The sequence below is a fragment of the Pezoporus occidentalis genome, unplaced genomic scaffold (assembly GCF_034315485.1).
Source record: "Pezoporus occidentalis ecotype Australia unplaced genomic scaffold, CSIRO_AGI_Poc_V1 ctg25, whole genome shotgun sequence".
Taxonomy (NCBI): domain Eukaryota; kingdom Metazoa; phylum Chordata; class Aves; order Psittaciformes; family Psittacidae; genus Pezoporus; species Pezoporus occidentalis.
In genome coordinates, this window is record NW_026914394.1 from 1,147,186 (window position 1) to 1,166,377 (window position 19,192).

At 51.0% G+C, this 19,192-nt stretch overlaps 3 protein-coding genes across 3 annotated transcripts; 2 read left to right on the forward strand and 1 right to left on the reverse strand.

Moving 5' to 3' along the window:
* Positions 1-84: 84 nt before the first annotated feature.
* LOC134165860 (cytochrome b-c1 complex subunit 6, mitochondrial) lies at positions 85-1,834 on the forward strand. Its single transcript, XM_062623037.1, has 4 exons — positions 85-220; positions 304-324; positions 995-1,156; positions 1,604-1,834. Exons 1-4 carry the CDS (start codon positions 179-181, stop codon positions 1,634-1,636), a joined length of 258 nt encoding a protein of 85 aa, XP_062479021.1. The 5' UTR covers positions 85-178; the 3' UTR covers positions 1,637-1,834.
* Positions 1,835-2,717: 883 nt separating this feature from the next.
* Positions 2,718-7,561, forward strand: NSUN4 (NOP2/Sun RNA methyltransferase 4). The gene is made up of 6 exons (XM_062623030.1): positions 2,718-2,880; positions 3,492-3,907; positions 4,072-4,226; positions 4,381-4,535; positions 6,310-6,434; positions 7,177-7,561. Exons 1-6 carry the CDS (start codon positions 2,767-2,769, stop codon positions 7,448-7,450), a joined length of 1,239 nt encoding a protein of 412 aa, XP_062479014.1. The 5' UTR covers positions 2,718-2,766; the 3' UTR covers positions 7,451-7,561.
* A 461-nt stretch (positions 7,562-8,022) lies between these two features.
* LOC134165849 (vitamin D3 hydroxylase-associated protein-like) lies at positions 8,023-18,694 on the reverse strand. Its single transcript, XM_062623021.1, is given in 16 exon segments — positions 8,023-8,469; positions 8,472-8,658; positions 9,276-9,421; positions 9,768-9,876; positions 10,312-10,351; positions 10,803-10,846; positions 11,683-11,782; positions 11,958-12,055; positions 12,766-12,891; positions 13,812-13,936; positions 14,167-14,207; positions 14,453-14,659; positions 15,048-15,181; positions 16,076-16,219; positions 16,537-16,650; positions 17,892-18,694. Coding segments are annotated over 16 exon segments (1,962 nt in total). The 5' UTR covers positions 18,102-18,694; the 3' UTR covers positions 8,023-8,332.
* Between the last annotated feature and the right edge of the window lie 498 nt (positions 18,695-19,192).

Here is a 19,192-nt window from a genome sequence, read left to right on the forward strand (position 1 = left end):
ATGCTGTGATCCTAAGGAAGACAAGAGGAAGGCAGACAAAACCATGTTCACAAAGGACGCGCCGTTCCTGAAGCACCACCCTGTGTTGGAGCAGTCCCGGCGCGTTTCCGCTTCCAGGGCGGGCAGTGGAGCTTCCGGCGGGTGACCCTGCCGAGTCCTTCTGTGCGGCAGCGGGGCCATGGGGCTGCGGGACAGCGTCGTTCACGCCGGGGAGCCCGAGGTGAGCGCGGCCGCGCCGGAGCCCCGCGGGACGCGGCCGGGAGGGCGGGCAGTCGGTAACGGCTCTGCTTTCTGTTTTCACAGGAGGAGGAGGAAGAGCTGGTGGTAAGTGGGAGTATTGTGTACGGTTCTGGTGTCCTCCGCATAAGAAGGATATGGAGCTGTTGGAGCAAGTCCAGAGGAGGGCCACAAGGATGATCAGGGGGCTGGAGCACCTCCTGTATGAAGACAGGCTGAGAAAGTTGGGGCTGTTCAGCCTGGAGAAGAGAAGGCTGCGTGGAGACCTCATAGCAGCCTTCCAGTATCTGAAGGGGGCCTACAGGGATGCTGGGGAGGGACTCTTCATTAGGGACTGCAGTGATAGGACAGGGGGTAACGGGTTCAAACTTAAACAGGGGAAGTTTAGATTGGACATAAGGAAGAAGTTCTTTACTGTGAGGGTGGTGAGGCACTGGAATGGGTTACCCAGGGAGGTTGTGAATGCTCCATCCCTGGCAGTGTTCAAGGCCAGGCTGGACAGCACCTTGAGCAGCCTCATCTAGTGGAACATGGCCCTGCCCGTGGTAGGGGTGTTGTAAGTAAATGATCTTAAGGCCCCTTCCAACCCAAACGATTTTGTGGTTGACAGATCCACAGCTTAGCATGGGGGCAGCTCAGATTCCAACTTCCACAGGGACATATGGCTTCCTCTTAAAGCAATGGGTCTCAGGGAAGCGTATAGGGGGAAATGGTGTTTCAGGGTGTCCCTGCCCTCACGGCAGTCCTGTGCCCGCAGGATCCTTTAACCACTGTCCGGGAGCACTGTGAGCAGACGGAAAAATGCGTGAAGGCGCGGGAGCGGCTGGAGCAGTGCGATGCGCGGGTGTCCTCCAGGTCCCATACGGAAGAGCAGTGCACAGAGGAGCTGTTTGATTTCCTGCATGCCAGGGACCACTGCGTAAGTGCAGCACCTGCAGGTGCAGCGTCCCTGCTGGTGCCGGGAGAAGCTTTAGCCATGCTTCCAAAAGCGCAGGCAGTTCAGGTGTCAGATGTGGTCAGAAGAACTGTGAGCCTTGATGCTTTCTCATGTTAAATGTTTGTTTTCTCCTTGTTATGACTGCTCCAGCTGGAATTCAGTAGGTTATTAAAAGATTAAATAAGTCAAACATGATGTTTCTGCCCCACAGATAGCACTTTGCTCTTTCAGTGTTGTATTTGCCATTTTGAAATTGAACCCTTTTAACCTGAGCTGAAACTTTGCAAGAGATCTTGGCTTGTTTGTTCTCTTGAGTGACCTGTTGCAAAGCAACAGCTGTGGGGCTCAGAAAGCCAAGATGCACATCATAACACCCTGCTGCCTTCCAGCCCTAAACTACGAGTTACTGAGGGCTTTGCTTCTTTTCAGGTTGCTCACAAACTCTTTAAGAACCTGAAGTGAAGGTGGGCGCCATTGTCCATCTGCTTCCACGGCCCATGTTGGTGGTTCCTGGATTCACAGTTCTGCTCCTGCCCGTTCCTGGCAGCAGCCAAGCGTCAGCCTGTCTCTGCGTCTGTTCTTGTGGAAGATGTGCAGCTACACAAAAACCACGTTGATGTTCTGTAATTTTCCATATTAAACATTGAGTTCCCATGGAAACAGCCTCTGTTTATTTCCTAGTTCTTAAGCTCCTTGCTGGTAGTACTGGGTTAAGGTGGAATTAGTGGGTGTCAGAGCTCAGTGGGGGGGAGAAGACTTCTCACTTGTGGGAGTGTTCTTTTTGTGCATCCATGAGGTGTAGGGACTGGATCCTGATCCCACAGGGAAGAATTTGTCTACTGGAGCCACAAAGATTTATTTCCAAGCCCCACAGACCAATATTGTTAATGCAGTAAGTTAATCACATTAAATTAAACTAAAGGGAGTGGCCCCTTTCTTGGAGAGGAAAGTTTCATCCCCCTGGGGGGAAAAACAGCTGGCCCTCGCTGTCCCCTAATGCTGCTGGAGGAGCCTCTTGGCTGTGGTTGGCTTTGCCACCTTGCCCAAAATGACCGGCCATGGCTGCAGAGGGGCATGGTGGGGGTTCCACCTGCTCAAACTCCAACTGGAGCACTAAGGGGGGAAATGAAGCTTCCTCTGAAGCACAAATCACCAGCCCCTTCTGCTGACCTGGGACTGCCCTGTGCACCCTCTGCCCCTTTTTCTCCGCACTAGGGTGTTCAGTTGCAGGAAAACTGGGCTGCTTCACAGGGCAGCAAGAACTTCCTCAGCTACTCATCAAAGTGAGAAGAAAAACACCACCTTTTAGATTCGGCTGTTCTTTATCAACACAGCAGTTCATAATGCTTTTGCAGGTGGATTCCCGGTTTAATCCCTAGTGGACTGAAACGCAGCTTTATTAGGGTAAGTGTAACATGTTCCCTTTGGGAGGGCTGGATGTGTTTTTCACCCTGTTGCTGGGTCCTTACTGGCAGTGGATATCCAAACCCGCCTCCTCCCGTCCCGCACCGGGGGTGAGCTCTCGGGAGGCGGAGCGGGGTCGGAGCCGCTGCCGGTCCCGCCCCGGAAGGCGCCGTAGCGAAGCGCGAGTGATGGCGGCGCTGGGTGCCCGCGGGCCGGTGGCGGTAGCGGTAGCGCTGCTGCGGAGGGGACCGGCACCGGGGCTGCGACCGGTACCGCGCCGGTACCGGTACAAGGAGAAGTGGGTGAGCGGGTCCCTGCCCTGCACCCCGTGGCGCTGCGCTGCACCTTCCCTTTTGTCCCCGCTAACCCTTCTGCACCCCTCCAGTCTCTCCATTTCACCCCCTTGCACCTCTCGCTGCACCTATAGCACCGCCTCTCCCGTTACATCCCCATTACGCTGCTCTGCACACAGCCGCTCCCCTCCTTGCATGCTCACTCCATGCTTCCAGCCCCATTCAGTCATTCCCAGTCCTGAGCCTCTCCAGGGGACCATCAGCCCATAGATGTTTAGGACACGGTCACCCTTTGGGGCTGCAGAAAAGGCTTCGGGGACTTCTAGAAACATAGAATCATAGAATGGTTTGGGTTGGAAGGGACCTTAAAGCTCATCCAGCTCCAACCCCCCTGCCAGGGGCAGGGACACCTTCCACTAGACCAGGCTGCTCCAAGCCCCATCCAGCCTGGCCTTGAACACTGCCAGGGATGGGACAGCCACAGCTTCTCTTTGCACCCTGTACCCCTGTTCTGGCAGCACAGAGCTTGGCACTGGATTGTGAAGGGAAAACATTATGGATGGGGGGGGGATGTTGAGGTATTTTGTCTTTTAACATCTCTGATGTTTTCCTCCCCCAAGGCTGCCACAGCTCCCCGCATCCCATGCACACGTCTGGCCTTGCACCACTTGGACACGAGCTACAGCCTGCAGCTGAAGGACCTGTGGCCCTCTGTCCGCGCCAGCTTGCTCTGTGAGCAGAAGTACGGTGCCCTCCTCAACAACTTCTCTGCTGATGATTACGTCACTCAGGAGCTGGAGCTGATGAACGCCACTGATTTTGTGTCCGAAGGCTCCAAAAAGGCACAGCAGGGTGCAGCTGCAGAAGAAGTGAGAAGAGAGGAGAACAGGTCCCAGGAGGGACCTGGGAAGGTCAGGACAGTGGTGCAGACAGAGACACAGGCAGAGATGTCACCTCCACTTCGTGCCTCCATCAACTCCAACATCAAGTGTTACACCTACCCCAGGGGGGACATCACACGCTTCCGCCCTGCACGGTGAGACATCCCTGGGACGCACCTCCTGCTGTCCTTGCCAGCCTCATGGGCTACATGTGTGTGAGCACCCGCTGCTTCTGCATGTCCCCATCCTCACTTCCAACTGCTCTTTTCTTTCCCTCCCTCACCCCTTTGTTTTTTTTATTCAAACTGGTGGTTTTCAGGCAAGACTCTCTGGGGCTCCTTGACTATTATCTCATGGATGCAGCGTCTCTCCTGCCTGTCCTGGCGCTCGACGTGCAGCAGGGTGATTTGGTCCTTGACCTCTGTGCTGCTCCGGGTGGCAAGACTCTGGCTCTGCTGCAGACTGGGCTTTGCGGTAAGTGTTCTTTGTCCTCCACGGGTAAAACAAGGCTGGAAGAGTGTGCCGAGCCCATTGATGTCTGACCATTAATCATTTCTGGTTATAAGAGTTGGGATTCTGATGTGGTTTTGTGAGTGACATTCCCAGTGTGCCTGTTTTGTCCTCCCAGGGCATCTGGCAGCCAACGACGTCTCCATTTCCCGGACAAAGAGGCTGTACAGCATTCTCAACAGCTATGTTCCCAAAAATGTCAGGGAAACTGTGAGTGTTACATCCTATGATGGAAGAGACTGGGAGCAGCTGGAAGGTGGCACTTTCCATAAGGTAGGTGATTGGGAGCCAGTGAAGATAAACCGATCTATTTCACTTCCCTCCTGTTCTGGAGGAAGCCAACAGCTTATCCTACGGTATAGAATCATGGAATAGTTAGGGTTCAAAGGACCTTAAGATCATATAGTTCTAACCCTGTGCCAGAAGGCTGTGGGGAGACCTCATAGCAACCTTCCAGTATCTGAAGGGGGTCTACAAGGATGCTGGAGAGGGACTCTTCATCAGGGACTGTAGTGATAGGACAAGGGGTGATGGGTTAAAACTTAAAACAGGGGAAGTTCAGGTTAGGTGTAAGGAGGAAGCTCTTTACTGTAAGGGTGGTGAGGCACTGGAATGGGTTGCCCAAGGAAGCTGTGAATGCTTCATCCCTGGCAGGGTTCAGGGCCAGGTTGGACAGAGTATTTGTGTACAGTTTTCCATAATCTTAAATGCAGAGGAAGAGAGAAGGCTAAACCACATAAGGAGTAGCATTGCCTTCCTGTAGGATCTGGAGCATATGGGTATCCGTAGTTGTGCCTTTATTTACCTGTGTAATAGCCCTTAAAAGTCCTGTTCTAATCAATCACCCGCAAGGGGTTAAATGTGAAGATTAGATAATTATTGTTTCTCAGCCTGTTGGGGATGTAGTGACATGCTGCACTTGTAAGAGAGAAGTAGCAATAGGTTTATTGAGACAAAAGAGTGATTTAACCAAAGTGTTAGTAAATGTGACAGTGGTTTAACAAGATTCAGTGTTGATGTACACTTGGTTATTTACCATATAGAGCGCAAGGTCAGACAAAACTGCTAGGGAGACTTTCCTGTTGAGAGGTTCAGAAAGGACTCCCTTGCTTTCTAAACTCCTTCTCAGAGGGGAGTCTGGAACTGGATCCAGACTTAGTCCCAGACTTGGTCAGTGATTTATGTCTAAGGGATTGTACGTGCACAACCAGTCCTTCATATCATTTAGCTAAGATTGCAAATTTAGCATACTGTTAATAATCACCTACCAAGAATCTGTTGTGGCAAGGATCCCCTCAACCTCAAGGTGTAACCTTGAGAGGTATCCTCACTCAAGGGGAGATCCTGGTGCGCAGCCTGCTGCCATGCAGGAGAGCTCAACAGACCATGGGCTGTCCACTGTTTATGGACTAAGATGATTGACTTAGGTCACATTTGCGCACCAGCTGTATTTCCAGCTGTTGAGCAAGATTTCATGGCCCTTGGCTACTGCGTTATCTGTCTTCCCAAAGTACAGCTTAAGCCAGATGCAGCCGTTAGGACCACCCCGGTAGCTATTGCTTAAGCAGGAAAAAGGGTGTGTTGGGGAGCATGCTGCCAGATATTCACATCCAGCCTTAGGAGCTGGGTTTGTTTCTCCAGGAGATGTCACTGCAGGAGTTCTGGCTGTGAGTGGTTGCAACCATAGGTGCTGAAGTAATGCCTACCAGAAAGATGCATAGAGTAGAAATGTTAAATGAAGACACGTGTGAGAGCGTGATGTTATCCCAACATAAAAAAGACATGGGATTGTTGGAGCAAGTCCAGAGGAGGTCTATGAGGATGATCATGTCTGTGTCTGCATGTTCCTGAGATGCAGAAACAGCCAGATGAGTTGCAGTTCAGTGTGGATGCGCAACAGTGTTTGGGCAGTATCAGCCAGGCAGGGTAACAAGAGTTGCTTGGAGTATGACAAGGATGGAGGAGTCGGGCAAGGGACAGGTTGCAGTAGGAGTCTTACTGAGCTGGACCTTATCTGAGGGCTGATGCAGAACCTCTGCGGCTGCAGGTCCTGGTGGATGTGCCCTGCACGACAGACAGACACTCTGTCATGGAGGAGGAGAACAACATCTTCCACAAGAGACGAACCAAGGAGCGCCAGATGCTGCCCATGCTGCAGCTGCAGCTGCTGATGTGAGTTTGATGCTGTGTCTTGGGGCTGTTTGTGTTACACTAGCAGCTCTCCATGGCCAGCACTGAAACCTCTTCTTTCTTTATGTGTCCCCAACTGGGAAATGTGGAAACCATGTGTAGTTTTCTGGAATGGCAATAGCTAAACACATCAAATCATAGTGTGTGTAAGAAGGGACAAATGTTCTCGGTCAGAGGGTAGCCACAGGAGGTAGGGAGGAGGGTCCAAGGAACGGGATGGGTGAAGTGTTGTCCTTTTGTGCAAGATGATCTCCCTGGGTCCTGGCAGTCAGCCTTGGAGGTTTTCTGAGTGTCCACATCTCCCAGTACAAGGGAGGATATGGGCGCACTTTGTCCCCCCATTTAGCTAGGAAGATTGAATGGGCTGACTGCGAGCTGGGGCAGTAAGGAAACAGATTAGAGCCCCATGGCAGCACTTGAACTGCAAGGGCCTCTTCCCTGCATGTTCTCTTACCCCTTCCTTTGCAGGTGCATGCAGGATTACTCCTTCTATCTGCTCTCCTGTGTTAAGTACTTTATCAGTCTTACAGATCTATTTAACTTGTATTGCCCTGGTCTAAAACAGTCCTCAAGCTGCAGTGAGAGTGCTGAGTCTATGGGGTTTGAGATTTGTCTCTGACCTGCTATGAGTTAGATGCTGTCTTCCCAATATCAGTGGGTAGGAATGCTGGTGTCCGACACGCTCCTTTTCTCATGACAGTGTGTGTGCTCATCTTGCTTGCAGGGCTGGGATCCTCGCTACCAAGCCGGGAGGAAAGGTGGTGTATTCTACGTGCTCCCTCTCCTCGCTGCAGAATGAGTGTGTGATCGAGAGAGCAGTGGACATTGCAGAAACACAGTTTAACATCAGTGTCCATGTTGAGGACTTGAGCCACTTCCGGACGCTCTTCCAGGACACGTTTTCCTTCTTCTCGGATTGCCGGCTGGGGGAGCTTGTTCTGCCTCACCTCACGGCCAACTTTGGACCTATGTATTTCTGCAGACTGCACCGGGTGTAGAAGGGGTAACAGGCTGTGCTGGCTACCAGGAAATGCCCCGGATTTCCAGGGAAAGCAGAACTGCTTTGTATTTATTTTTCTTTTTGGAATGTCCCACAGGAAGTGTGCTTTTTTACTTATCAGGGGGAGTGATTTATCCATCCTTCTCAGGATGGGGCAGATGGCCCTCTGTGGATGCTGTGCTCTCGCTCCTGTCTGACTGCTTTGATCATACAAGCGCAGGTTTGGGTTAACAAACACCATCTGGAGATCTCAGCCTCTCTGTCCCAGATCTCACGATCTGCGTAATTGAGTTGCATCTGTCTCTGCTTATCTCCTACCTTCAGAAAGAGCAGCCTGAGGTCCAGAAATAAGAGGTTCCTAAGAATGCACCTGCTGTGAGGTTGGAAATGTGCTTGGGATGCTCAAGATCTGGTGGTGGAAGGATCATGGCCAGTGACTGTTGCCATCCCTCATCCTTGTGATTGAAATGGAAGGTGGGAGCAATCCCACGTTAGATGCTATTTAATGGCCAATGTGAAGGTGTTTGTATGATTTTGAGTAATAACTGTGCATTCATATAATCACAGCCATCAGTGAACAATTACTGGAGTTTATTAATAGAGTTGCTTAATAGCTACATTTTTATTTTTGTGTGCAAAATACAGTGATGGGGAGGGTTCACATGGCCGTGTTCCTTACGGGGCAGCCATAGTTATATCCATAGGAAGTCACTCCAGTGTCAGCAAGACTATACTGTTCAGCTTTTGTAATCCTTTGCTGTCAGCATCACCCTGCTTCTGCAAGGGGCAGCAAAGGTGAAAATGAGGGTGAACCCCCATCCATGGTGTCCATCCATCCAGAAAAGTGCGTTTCATGGATGTATTATCATTTGAACCCAGCTTAAACCAGTCCCACCCTCTGTATGGCATCTTGGTTCCTTACAGGATCCGTGGTTATTGGCAAGGAGGACAGGGCAGGAAATGGCTTTTCCTTCCTCCTTCCCTCCTCGCTGTCGTCTCTGCACTGCTGATTGCAAGAGAAGTGGTGCAGCGCTGTCATCTCATGTTGCCACTGGCCCTGGGCATGGGGGACCATGGAGGCTACCCCACTCTCTTCTCATGGCTGAGGGTCTCCACCTCCTTCATGAACCGGAGGCACAGCTCCTCCTGCCATGGCAAGGCCACGCACTGCACGGCCACGGGCAGCCCCACGGCTCCGGACACAGCCTGCAGGGAGGGCACAAGCGGTGATGGGGTACCAGGGGCCTCAGACCTCCAGCAGCTCCTGGAAACTTGGTTTAGGAACGTGGCTCCTTTATCCTGCCGTTCAAGCAGCATTAGTGTGCTGGGGCAGAGGGGAGGCTCTTGCAGTTCTTGTGACAGAAATGGTTGCTAAAGCTGGGGCAGTGTGTTTAAGGCATCCCACCACACAGAACCCCAACCCACACTGCTTTGAGCTGTCTTGCAGCCAGATCCCTCTTTCTTCAGCATCTTTACTCCTCATCCATGTTCTACTGACAGCATGGGCCTGGTGAAGGCATCATGGAGCAGGAGGAAAGTGCATTGCAGTGCTGTGGGTTCCGGCTGTCACAGGGACCTACTCAAGCCTTGCTACATGGCTCCTTTCTGGTTTCAGCCTATAATCTGCTCCCCCAGTCTCCCCAAAGTTCAGTGACTTATGTGTTGAGGGTTTGGGAGAAAAGGGATTTTCAAGTGGTATATAAAGGTGATTTACTTTTTGCACCGTGCCCATGTTGATGAACACATTTAGCAGCCCTTGATTTCAGTGAAACTATTAAACATCCACCAGCAGTCTCTGCTCCACCACTTTCCATGCTGCGTACCTGTTTCAGGATCCGGTCCCAGGGGTCATCACAGTACCCTTGGTAAAGCTTTAGTTCTTCCTCATCCACTTCTGTCACCGTGCTGACAGGTACGACTCCAGCAGGGAAGTTCAAGACATTATACAGCATTGTGGAGGAGATGGCAGCTGAGAGAAGCAGAAGAGACAAATGCAGGTAGTCACAACCTCCTGCCCTCCTTCAGACTTGCACATTGCACATTCACATGTGCCTTGGCCTGAAATCCCAGTGTTTCTGATTAGAAACCACAGAGAGATTGCACAAGGCTGGTTGTCTACAGGTCCAAGTTCTACTGCAAGAAACAACTGCCATCAGATGACTTCATCCACATCTGTCTCCATCTGCTTAGATAGGTTTATGGTAGTTACCCTTCCTTCCTGATGCCCATAAAATGCTTAGGTGGGGGGTGAAGCTCCTGGTCTCTGTCTAGTCTCAACCTCTCTGCCCTCCCAGGAAGGTCCCAGACTCACTTACTGAGCAGTTTCCCAGGGTATCCCATGGTGAAGGCAGGCCCCAGGACAGGGCACAGCACAACATCCAGCCCCAGTTCCCTCCATTGCGCGATGAACTCAGTACGATACACCTTGGGGAGGAGAGGAGAGATGACGTGGAGGCCGTGTCCATGCCTGGAGCATCTCAGCTTCACATGGGTATGCATCAAGCTCTGCACAGCCAAGGAGGCAGCAGCAGGAAGCTGTACTCGAGTCAAGAGCATGTGTTTGCCTTGACAGCACGTGGCCAGACAGCAGCCAGGAATTGTAAAGGACAGCCTTCCTTGGGACCACCAAGTGTGGGCATTTGGGCATAAGTACCCTGAACAACTGATAAAGCCCTGGCTGGGTTGACCCAAAAGCCCGTTTACCCCATTTTTACCTCTCTTTTTGTGCCCTCTGTCTTGTCTCCTCCCCAGCACCCTGCTGCACAACCCCTTTCCTAACTGATGACTCTCTGACCTGGCACTTGTCATAAAGCCTCAACTTGTAGCATGATGCCAGAAAGAAAATGCCTTAAAACATACCTCTATTTGATGTTGATGATTCCACATCTCCTTCACCGAGCTGCAAATGGGAATGGTAGCAACATTTTTAAGCTTTAAGAGGAGGAATTGCTTAAATAATCCCCCGGGTTGATAAGCACCAGGGATTTCATCAGTTACTTAATACATATTTCACAACTTGTCTAAAGTTTCCTACAGCATTTGGCCAAGCAATTAAGCAACAAATGTGTGGAAGTGGTAGAGAAAATAGCCTGGACTTAGTACTCCTCTCCACCACACGCTTCCCAAATGACTGTATCCACCCAATTCCCGCAATCCATTCAGGACAACACTAGGGGTAGTGCAACACTGGGGAGATGTATTCCGAAGGGCTGAAGTAGCCGATGGAGGCACAGCCCCTGCAGAGAGCAGGTCAGAGGCTGTAATGAGCCCAGCCCCACACCACTATGGACACCAAGAGGAGAAGGTACCGCTCATGTCCATGGACATCCCTGGGGATGATGCCATCTCACCTCATTCCACTCAAGGCACTCAGATAGTCAGCCAGGCGGGGAAACTGGAAAGGAAAGAGGTTCCTGTTAGGGACATGACATGGGGGTGCAATAACTTCTGACATCCTGGGAAACTCCCTTCCATCCCTGGGGATGCTACACTGAGAGTGAATGGTGATTAAAAATGCTCATCATGGTTCTGAATTTACTTTGCTTCCAGCTTCTGGTTGTTGTTTCCCAATGTGTTACTTACAGCCCAGTATTTCCTGCTCACAGAGGAATGAACTGACTTGAACCAAGTCACCTTTCATTAGTTTTGATAAATCAAACGTTTTTTAGCTCAGTATCTCACAGGAGCAAGGCCTCCACAAACACTTTGGCTGCCCCACACTCATTGTTACCTTTCTGATCCTCTCAACTGAGAACCACAAAACTGGACAGAGAAGCAGAGAGAATGGAGAGAAGCCCTACAAAAGGATGCTCGGCTGGTGAAAGGACTACAGTAAGGGCCATCTCTTATCACCGGAAGTCTCCATGAAGCTGTGATATTTGGGAGGTCTCCAACACAGGGACAGACCTTCAGCCGTGAGTCCCTCTGCTGCAGTAATCCCAATGCATGACTCTAGGAAATTGGGCACTGCAAGGTCTAGTATTTGAAGAACCACTTGCTATAGACTCTGCATCAATCTTTTACAGCTCTTGGCTGGTCCTTCTCTCATTTCCCTTTGCATTAGATAAATCCCATCAGGTTCTAGGAAAGACCTTCCACAGTGACAGCATGTGCCTTGGCCTGAAACCCCAGTGTTTCTAGTTAGAGGTGGCTCTCAGTTCCACCACGCTTTCAAGCATCTTAAGGCGTTGCTGACACCGCTCTGCTTTGATCCTGAAGCCAGGGACTCACCAGAGGTTTAAGAATCAGAGCCAGCAGCTTCTTCCCCAGCCTCGGGATCCTGCAGCAATTCACCTGGGATTTCAAGCTTGGATCTACGGTATCTCCTGTGCTGAGAGAAGACAAGAGGAGCGGATCATGCCAGGGAAGCTGTTTGCCCTTTCTCAGAAAGCTGAGTATCTCCTGTTTGGGGTGGGAGAGCTGGGCTTGTTTTGCCTGTGTGTTGTGCTCATGGGCACAGGGATGGAGGTGTCTTACAGCACTGCTGCCCCAGGGCTCCTACTTACAACAAGTCCAACCAAGCGTGGCCTCCATCAGCAAAAAAGGTCTTCAGAAAGAGTTCATTCATGACATAGTGGATCCGAGGTGGACAAAAGGGCACCAGCTGCACCAGAACACAAGATGATGTGGCAGCCTGGGAACGTGATAATTTCCAAAGCCCTACTGTGGATATGGTTCAAAGGCAGAGCAGCACCTCCCCAGGCTCCACATGTCAACGGAGCCCTGGTTCAACCCTTTACTAGCCTAGACATTTCCCCATGGGATTACTCCTCCTTGACAGTGGTTTGGCTCCGCTCTCTCCAGAGCTGTTTCTTCCTCCATCAAGCTCCAGGCAGCCCCTGAGCCAGAAGTTACACCAGATTCCCACCTCTCCCAGCACTATCAACATCTCAGACCTGGAGTCACATTGCTATGAAGAGCACCACTGGCATGTTTCTGCAGGTAGGTCTAGATGGAGCGAAAGATATTTCCCATCCTATGCCCCATGGCCCTTTTCCTTCAGTGATCCAGGATGGTCAGAGGTCTCCATGGGCTTTGGGGAGGAAGGAGAAAAAACACCTCTCAGAGCCCTGCTTGGAAGAACAGTACTAGATAGCTCCAAGACAACCTGCCAGGGTAGAACACAGCACTTTATGGATGCTGCTGTCTATTGTGGACCACAGCCACCAGGAGAGCAGAGATGGGTTTGTTGCACCCCTCGCAGATACAAGTTCTCCAGTTGCCAGCGCTGTTTCCCCATGAGATGCACTGCTACCCCATGTGGGACCATGCCTGTGCTGTATTACATGGCTGTAGTAACGTGGCTGTACTCACCTGGTGCCCAGCTGCCTGCAGAGCCCTCCTGGTGTCCTGCACTGCACGCCGCATGCAAGGGGGCAGTGGGAAGTAGCCGTCTGTGTCATAGTACCCGACCCGCAGAGGAGTGGAGCTGGAGTACACCTGGAGCACAGGGACACCAGTGGAATATCTCCAACCCCCTGAGGGCAGGGCTGCCCTGTGCTGAGGCTCACTGCAGAGGGGACAAAAGCTCCAGCTGGAGAGGAGGCGTTTATGTCTACAAGGGTGTGTAGTGATGGGACAAGGGGGAATGGCTTTAACCTGACAAAGGGGAGATTGAGATGAGCTCTTAGGCAGAAGTTCTTCCCTATGAGGGTGCTGAGGCGCTGGCACAGGGTGCCCAGAGAAGCTGTGGCTGACCCATCCCTGGCAGTGTTCAAGGCCAGGTTGGATGGGGCTTGGAGCAACCTGCTCTAGTGGAAGGTGTCCCTGCCCGTGGCAGGGGGCAGGAACTGGATGAGCTTTAAGGTCCCTTCCAACCCAAACCATTCTGTGGCTCTATGTTAAGGAGTAACTAATTTTCTGGTTGCTGCCTATAGTTTCCATAGGTTACCCTTTCCAACCCCCCACCCTTGTCTTTTTCTCCAGCCTCCCTTTCATCTCATCCCTCCCTTCATATAAAGTGCAGCCACTCAAGACCAGTAATTCAACCAGTGCTCTGAAGACAGAGGTGGAAAAACCTCCTGAAGTTCATCTGCTGCAGAGGGAAAGGAAACGTCCTCAGCCAAAAGATTTCCTGATCCTGTCTCATCTTCCCCTAAAACTTTCCAGCTTTTTGCTCCTGATGTTGCCTTCCTTTCCATTCTTTTCTGGGGTTTTCAGTCTGACAAACTACATGCCAACTGAGTAGAGAGAAAAGATAACTATTTATAACCTATTTCTTGTAGTAATTATTAATTGTGCCTTCAAAGAGAGCTAACAAGTTATAGGAAACCAGTAATGTAAAGATAACTGGGCTCTTAAAGAATGATGCTTTGAGTGTGTAGCACCCTCAAAAGAGCCTTGCTGACTTAAGGACTCACATCCTCATTGAAGGGGATGGGGGGCACAGTGGGGTCCAGCCAAAACATCTCCTCACAGAGCAGCGCCTTCATGCACAGGGCCAGGCTGTCCACGTCCCTCGCCATCGGCCCCAGAGCACAGGGAACTAGATTGGGAAGAGGGCAAACATCCACGTTAAGCAAACGGGTGCATCAAACACCAGTCCACCCCTCTGCATGGCCATGTTGGCTGCAAGGGATGATCAGGGAATGAGGTGGGATGTTTCAAATGGACTTCAGACAGATCTTGATTGGCTCAGGCTTTCCCTAGGCCTAGAGGAGGACACAGGGCTCTTCACAGCATGTAGAGAAAAGCAATTAAACATAATTCATGTACCTGCCAGGATCCCACTGAATGGGCCACTCGCTCCAGACAGGCTGTGGGAAAAGAGAAAGGAATGTATTCTATTTTCAGTAATGGTGAGAGATGCCAAATATGTTTGAATAGCAGAGCAGGGTCTGCAGTTCAGGACCCGAACCAGTGGGAAGCTGTTAAATGCATTTGATTTATGTGAAACAGAAAACCCAAATCAAAACAAAATACCCTAACCCCAATAAATCTTAGCTTTAGTTTAACAAAAAACATTTGATTTTGGAGTTATTCAACTACTTCAGCCCCCTACCTGAGCCTTCCGGCCGTGGGTTTGAGCCCACACAGCCCACAGAAGCTGGAGGGCAGGCGGATGCTGCCGCCGATGTCCGAGCCGATGCCCAGGATGGAGCCTCCCCCTGCGATCAGAGCTCCCTCCCCTCCCGAGGAGCCCCCGGGGCTCTTGTGGTCGTTGAAGGGGTTCAGGGTCTGGCCGAAGATGGGATTGCTGCAATCATAGCTGGGGAGAAGAAAACCAGCAAGTGGGCTGTCAGAAATAGCACAATGTCTTCAGTTTGTTGGCTTTCCCTTCCAATGGGAGTGTGGCATAGCCAAACCTCATCCTTCCATCCTGTAAATCCCTCAGGACATGGCTCATTCTCATAATCCTCTGCTTTCCCTCCCAGGCATAAGTACACTTGGTTTCTCTTATGTTATGGAAGGTTTTTTCATCTTAATCTTATCTGAAAGCTATTTTCAGTTGAACTGAGGTTGTTGGCAGCTGATGGAAGCAGGACTCATCAAAGCAACGTCTCAGGAGACAGGAAGAAACCTGTCCCAGGGCCTACAGGGTGGGTTATAGCTTCAGGAGCACAACCAGAAGAAAGATTTCTAATGATGTATGTTACTTGAAGAGGGATTGTGGCACGTTGGTCATTGCAAAAGGGATGGCCCCCTGGCTCTTCAAAACCTTGACTAGGACGCTGTCCTCCTGCACCACAGTGCCCAGGCACTGCACAAGCCCGCAGGTCGACAGATGCCCCTGTAGAGAGGATAAGTGACAGTGGACATCGTCAGCAAGCTGTCCTTGCTCTTTTCCATGCTATTTCTCTCCCCTGTCCCAGATGCCACTCCATAGGTACACTAGCTCAAGGATCAAACCTAGTGTCCTGCTGCCCGAGCAGAGTCACCAGTGGATGTTCAGAGAGGGAATATACACCCCATGCAAACACAGTGCAGTGCTTTTTCAGTTAGCCTTGGTGTTTGGGGCTTGCTTTGGGCTTAGAGCCATTTAACTGTGTTGGTAAGTCAACATGGAGGAGACTGACTAACAGATACAGCTCAGGAGTGTGTGGTCAGTCCTCATCAGGGTTTGTCTGTGACAGGGGGGCCTCATGCACAAGCTCTTTGCTAAGGGGCTCAGTGGCCAGGCTACTGCACAACAGGGATTTGAGGTTAACGGGTCCTGCTACTAATGACTTTCTAGAAGCTGAGCCATGTTTTAATCCCCAAGACTGCAAACCTCTGAGTAACAGTCTGAGTGATGGCCCAAACAACCCAGCCTGTGCCATCTCTTGTATCAGAAATCATTTGAATCATAGAGTGGTTTGGGTTGGAAGGAGCTTCAGAGATCATCAAGTTCCAACCCCCCTGTCATGGGCTGGGACACCTTCCACTAGACCAGGCTGCTCAAAGCCTTATCCAACCTGGCCTTTGGTTGTATTTGTATGTGTAACTATTCACCACTTGGGTTTTTTTTTGCTAAAGGGGACTTCTAACCGCCAGGGTTGCAGCTGCAATGGCACGTAGAGCTACAGCCTCAGACCCAGCCGGGCTCCCCTGGTGTAAGCATGGAGGGCTCAGGGCCATTCCTCATTCTCTGTGTCCCACCACTTCACCACCCAGCTCAGCTCATGATGGGACAAAAGGTAAGCACCTTGTGGCCGATGTGGTCCTTGATGCTGACGGGGATGCCATACAGCAGCCCTTTCTCCCTCTGCTGTTGTACTTCCTGGAGCTGCTCCTCACACTCAGGGATGAAATGTCGCAGGCAGTTTGTCTGCTGGGTCACTTCCAGGGCCTTTGCAAGACACATAGAGGAATAGGTGTTAGTTAAGAATAGCATAATTTGGTAGCTACCTGGATATTCAGAACAAGGACTGGTGGCTTGGCATGAATGGTAACCACCTTTCCGCAGATCATCCCAGCTCAAGCCATCTCAAAGGATTGTCTAGTCATGAGTCTGACCCACGAAAGAGAGAGATCCCTGCCTTTTCATATCATTCTCCTGTATCTGCTATATTAAAGACTTGCCATAATCACTAGCTCCAAGTCTTCTCAGCCACCTGCCCACACACCATGGCATGGAGAACATAAGTGATTTGCCCATCACCTCACCTTCTCTATGTAGGTGTAGAGGACAGTCTTGGGGGACAAAGACCCTTCCCGCAGTCTCCCAGTGAGTTCCAACAGGGGCAGGGACAGGATGGCATCTGTCTGGACACTGGGGACCTGCAAGGGGAAGATGAAGGGGATGCCAGGACAGCAGTTCCAGTTACTCTTTGGCTCAGGGGGGACAAGTCTCTTGAGTTGTGCCAACATTATCGATATTGCTGGAAAGACGGATGCTGCACGTGGGGCTTCAGACCTTTTGCTGCTGAGTGTTTCATCCAGAGTTTGGCTGCACACACAGGAGTCCTTTTGTCTCTGAAGGTGTACAAGAGCTTCATGCATCCACTGCAGCAGAGGACAAGGCAATGCCTCACGTCAGAGACTTCCTCCTGGCACTGTAGGACTTACCCGCTGACCAAGAGTTAACCTTGGCTGAGAAAGCACCAGCCTGGGCAGAAGGTACCAAAGTCCTTGCGCAGAAGCCTCAGGCTGGCCCTTCACCCCTCAGAATGGGTACAGCCAGCGTGGGTCAGCCTGGTCTGAGGACAAACATCTCACAGCTCAAGCCCAGCAAAGTACAGATGAGTCAGTGGGGACTCACAGGTGGGTAAGGTCTATTCATGTGATGAAAACTGGCGGTTCTCAATACCACCACTTTTTTAAGGTTTTATATAATATTTATAGATACATGTATTTAAGAAAAAAGGTTGTAAAGATATGTATCACTTGAGGCAGGTATGATTTATCTCTAGGTGTGTTACCTGTGTAAACATGAGCTGGTTTAACCAGTATCCCTACTCAGAAGTGAATGGAGCAGGGAAGAAAGGTGATTAGAAATCAGTGTTGCAGTAGGAATTCAGGGCCACATCTATGCTGGTTGGGTGCCTGCCTCATTCATCTGTGTCGTGTCCTGGTTGTTCCCAGGGGACACTGAATGCCCTGTGCTTCATTAGTGTTAAGTTAGGCCAAGCATCTTCTGGGCTGCCTGCTGGGGCAGGTCTCACTTGTTGGGAATCCTCCATCCAGAAGCCAGGTTTTGGAGACAAAGATATAGGGATGTGGACAGATGTGTAAGCTTAGAGTTAGGAAGGGAAGAAGTTTTCTTACTTCTATGCATAGAGGCAAGAGACATTTCTAGTTTCCAAATGAACTGGGTTTGCATCAGTGAACGTCTACAGTGCTTCATCATTTTGAGCCAGTGTGGTTCCCTTCCTCCCAAGGCAGCCTTTCCTCTCGTTGAGGGCACGGCTCCCCTGCACTCCTTGTTATAAAAGCTATGGAGGCATGAGCTGAAAGGGGGAGCTGCAGAACCATCAGCAGACACCCCGGTGGCACTCAGACCCCCCAGAAGGATGGGTTACCTGCTCCCTGAACTGCTGGGCGGCCTTTGCCATTTTCTTCACACCCTCATCCCGGGTCCTCCGAGCCTCTTCCATTCTCTTCTGGATCTGCCTTTTGCCCAGCCATTTCCAGACCACCACGGCTGCTGCCGAGCCACAGAGCAGGGCGAAGGCAGCAGAAGGGTCCATCTCCCTCTCTGGCAGGAGCTGTCTCAGATGTTGCTGGATCATAACGTGGCCTTCTCGTCTCCGGGGATGGAGTGAGAAAGAAAGGAGACCTTCCCTGCCTTCCCAGACCTGTCCCTTCTCCCAGCACCACTGTCCCGGATCAGCAAACAGTTTATAAGCCTAAGGCTGACCTCTGCAAAGCTGCCTTCAGTAGAGCATGCAGTGGAGAATGATTGACTGGGAAATGGAAACGGTGAAGCTTGGCCAGTGAACCTTGGGGCACTGGGTTTACAGGGGCTTTCTGGGCTGCAGGAAGTTCTTTGCTGGGGAGGAAGGGCTGTGGGATCAGCTGAACAAAAGCAGCAAGGAAATAGCTGGTCTTCTATTTCCTGTGTAGCTGGAGAGGACAATGGGAGAAGGGGAAAAAACAGCCTGAAAACACAAGACTTCCCTGCAGAGGGATGGGGAATGATGATGATGAAAGGATGCATGGCTGTGGGGACCCACTTGCTCACCAAATCCCTTAGCCTGTGCTGCTCCCATGGTGGGCAGAGGCTGTTTCAGGCAGCCTGTGGAATAGGGCTCAGTACTGCTGTGATTTCTTCATGCACTATAAGCAGAGGCTGTTCCAGCCCATGATACAGCACACCGGCATGGCCTTAGGAGTGGAAAATCCCACAGTGTAGCAGGCCAGAAGCTATTTCCAACAGGCATTGGGATGACTAGTGTCTGAGGTCTTCCAAGCATGCATGCCTTTCACTACAAGCACACAAGAACCAGGCACTGAGCTGAATAACCCATCAAATATCAGCCCCAAACCAAATGCCATGGTCTGTCTGTGATCTCTGATGGTTTTGGATGATGAGCCCTCCTATGGGTCCCACCCTAGAAAAGGCTTTTGGGCAGCCAGATTGTGCATTACAAAGCTTTGAAAGATTGCACTTGATGGAAAAGAGGCCCAGAACCTGGTCCTGCTCCAGCAGGGTGTAGAACTGGATGTGGAAAGGGAAGTGAAGAGTCTTCTCCCATGAGGACTGGTTAGTCCTCTAATAAACATTTTTTCACCCATTATCATATCCCTTCTTTGCCGTTACGAGTTCACTGTTGTTTTCTGTAACAATTCGTGTCATCCATAGATGTTCTTCTCTTGGGTC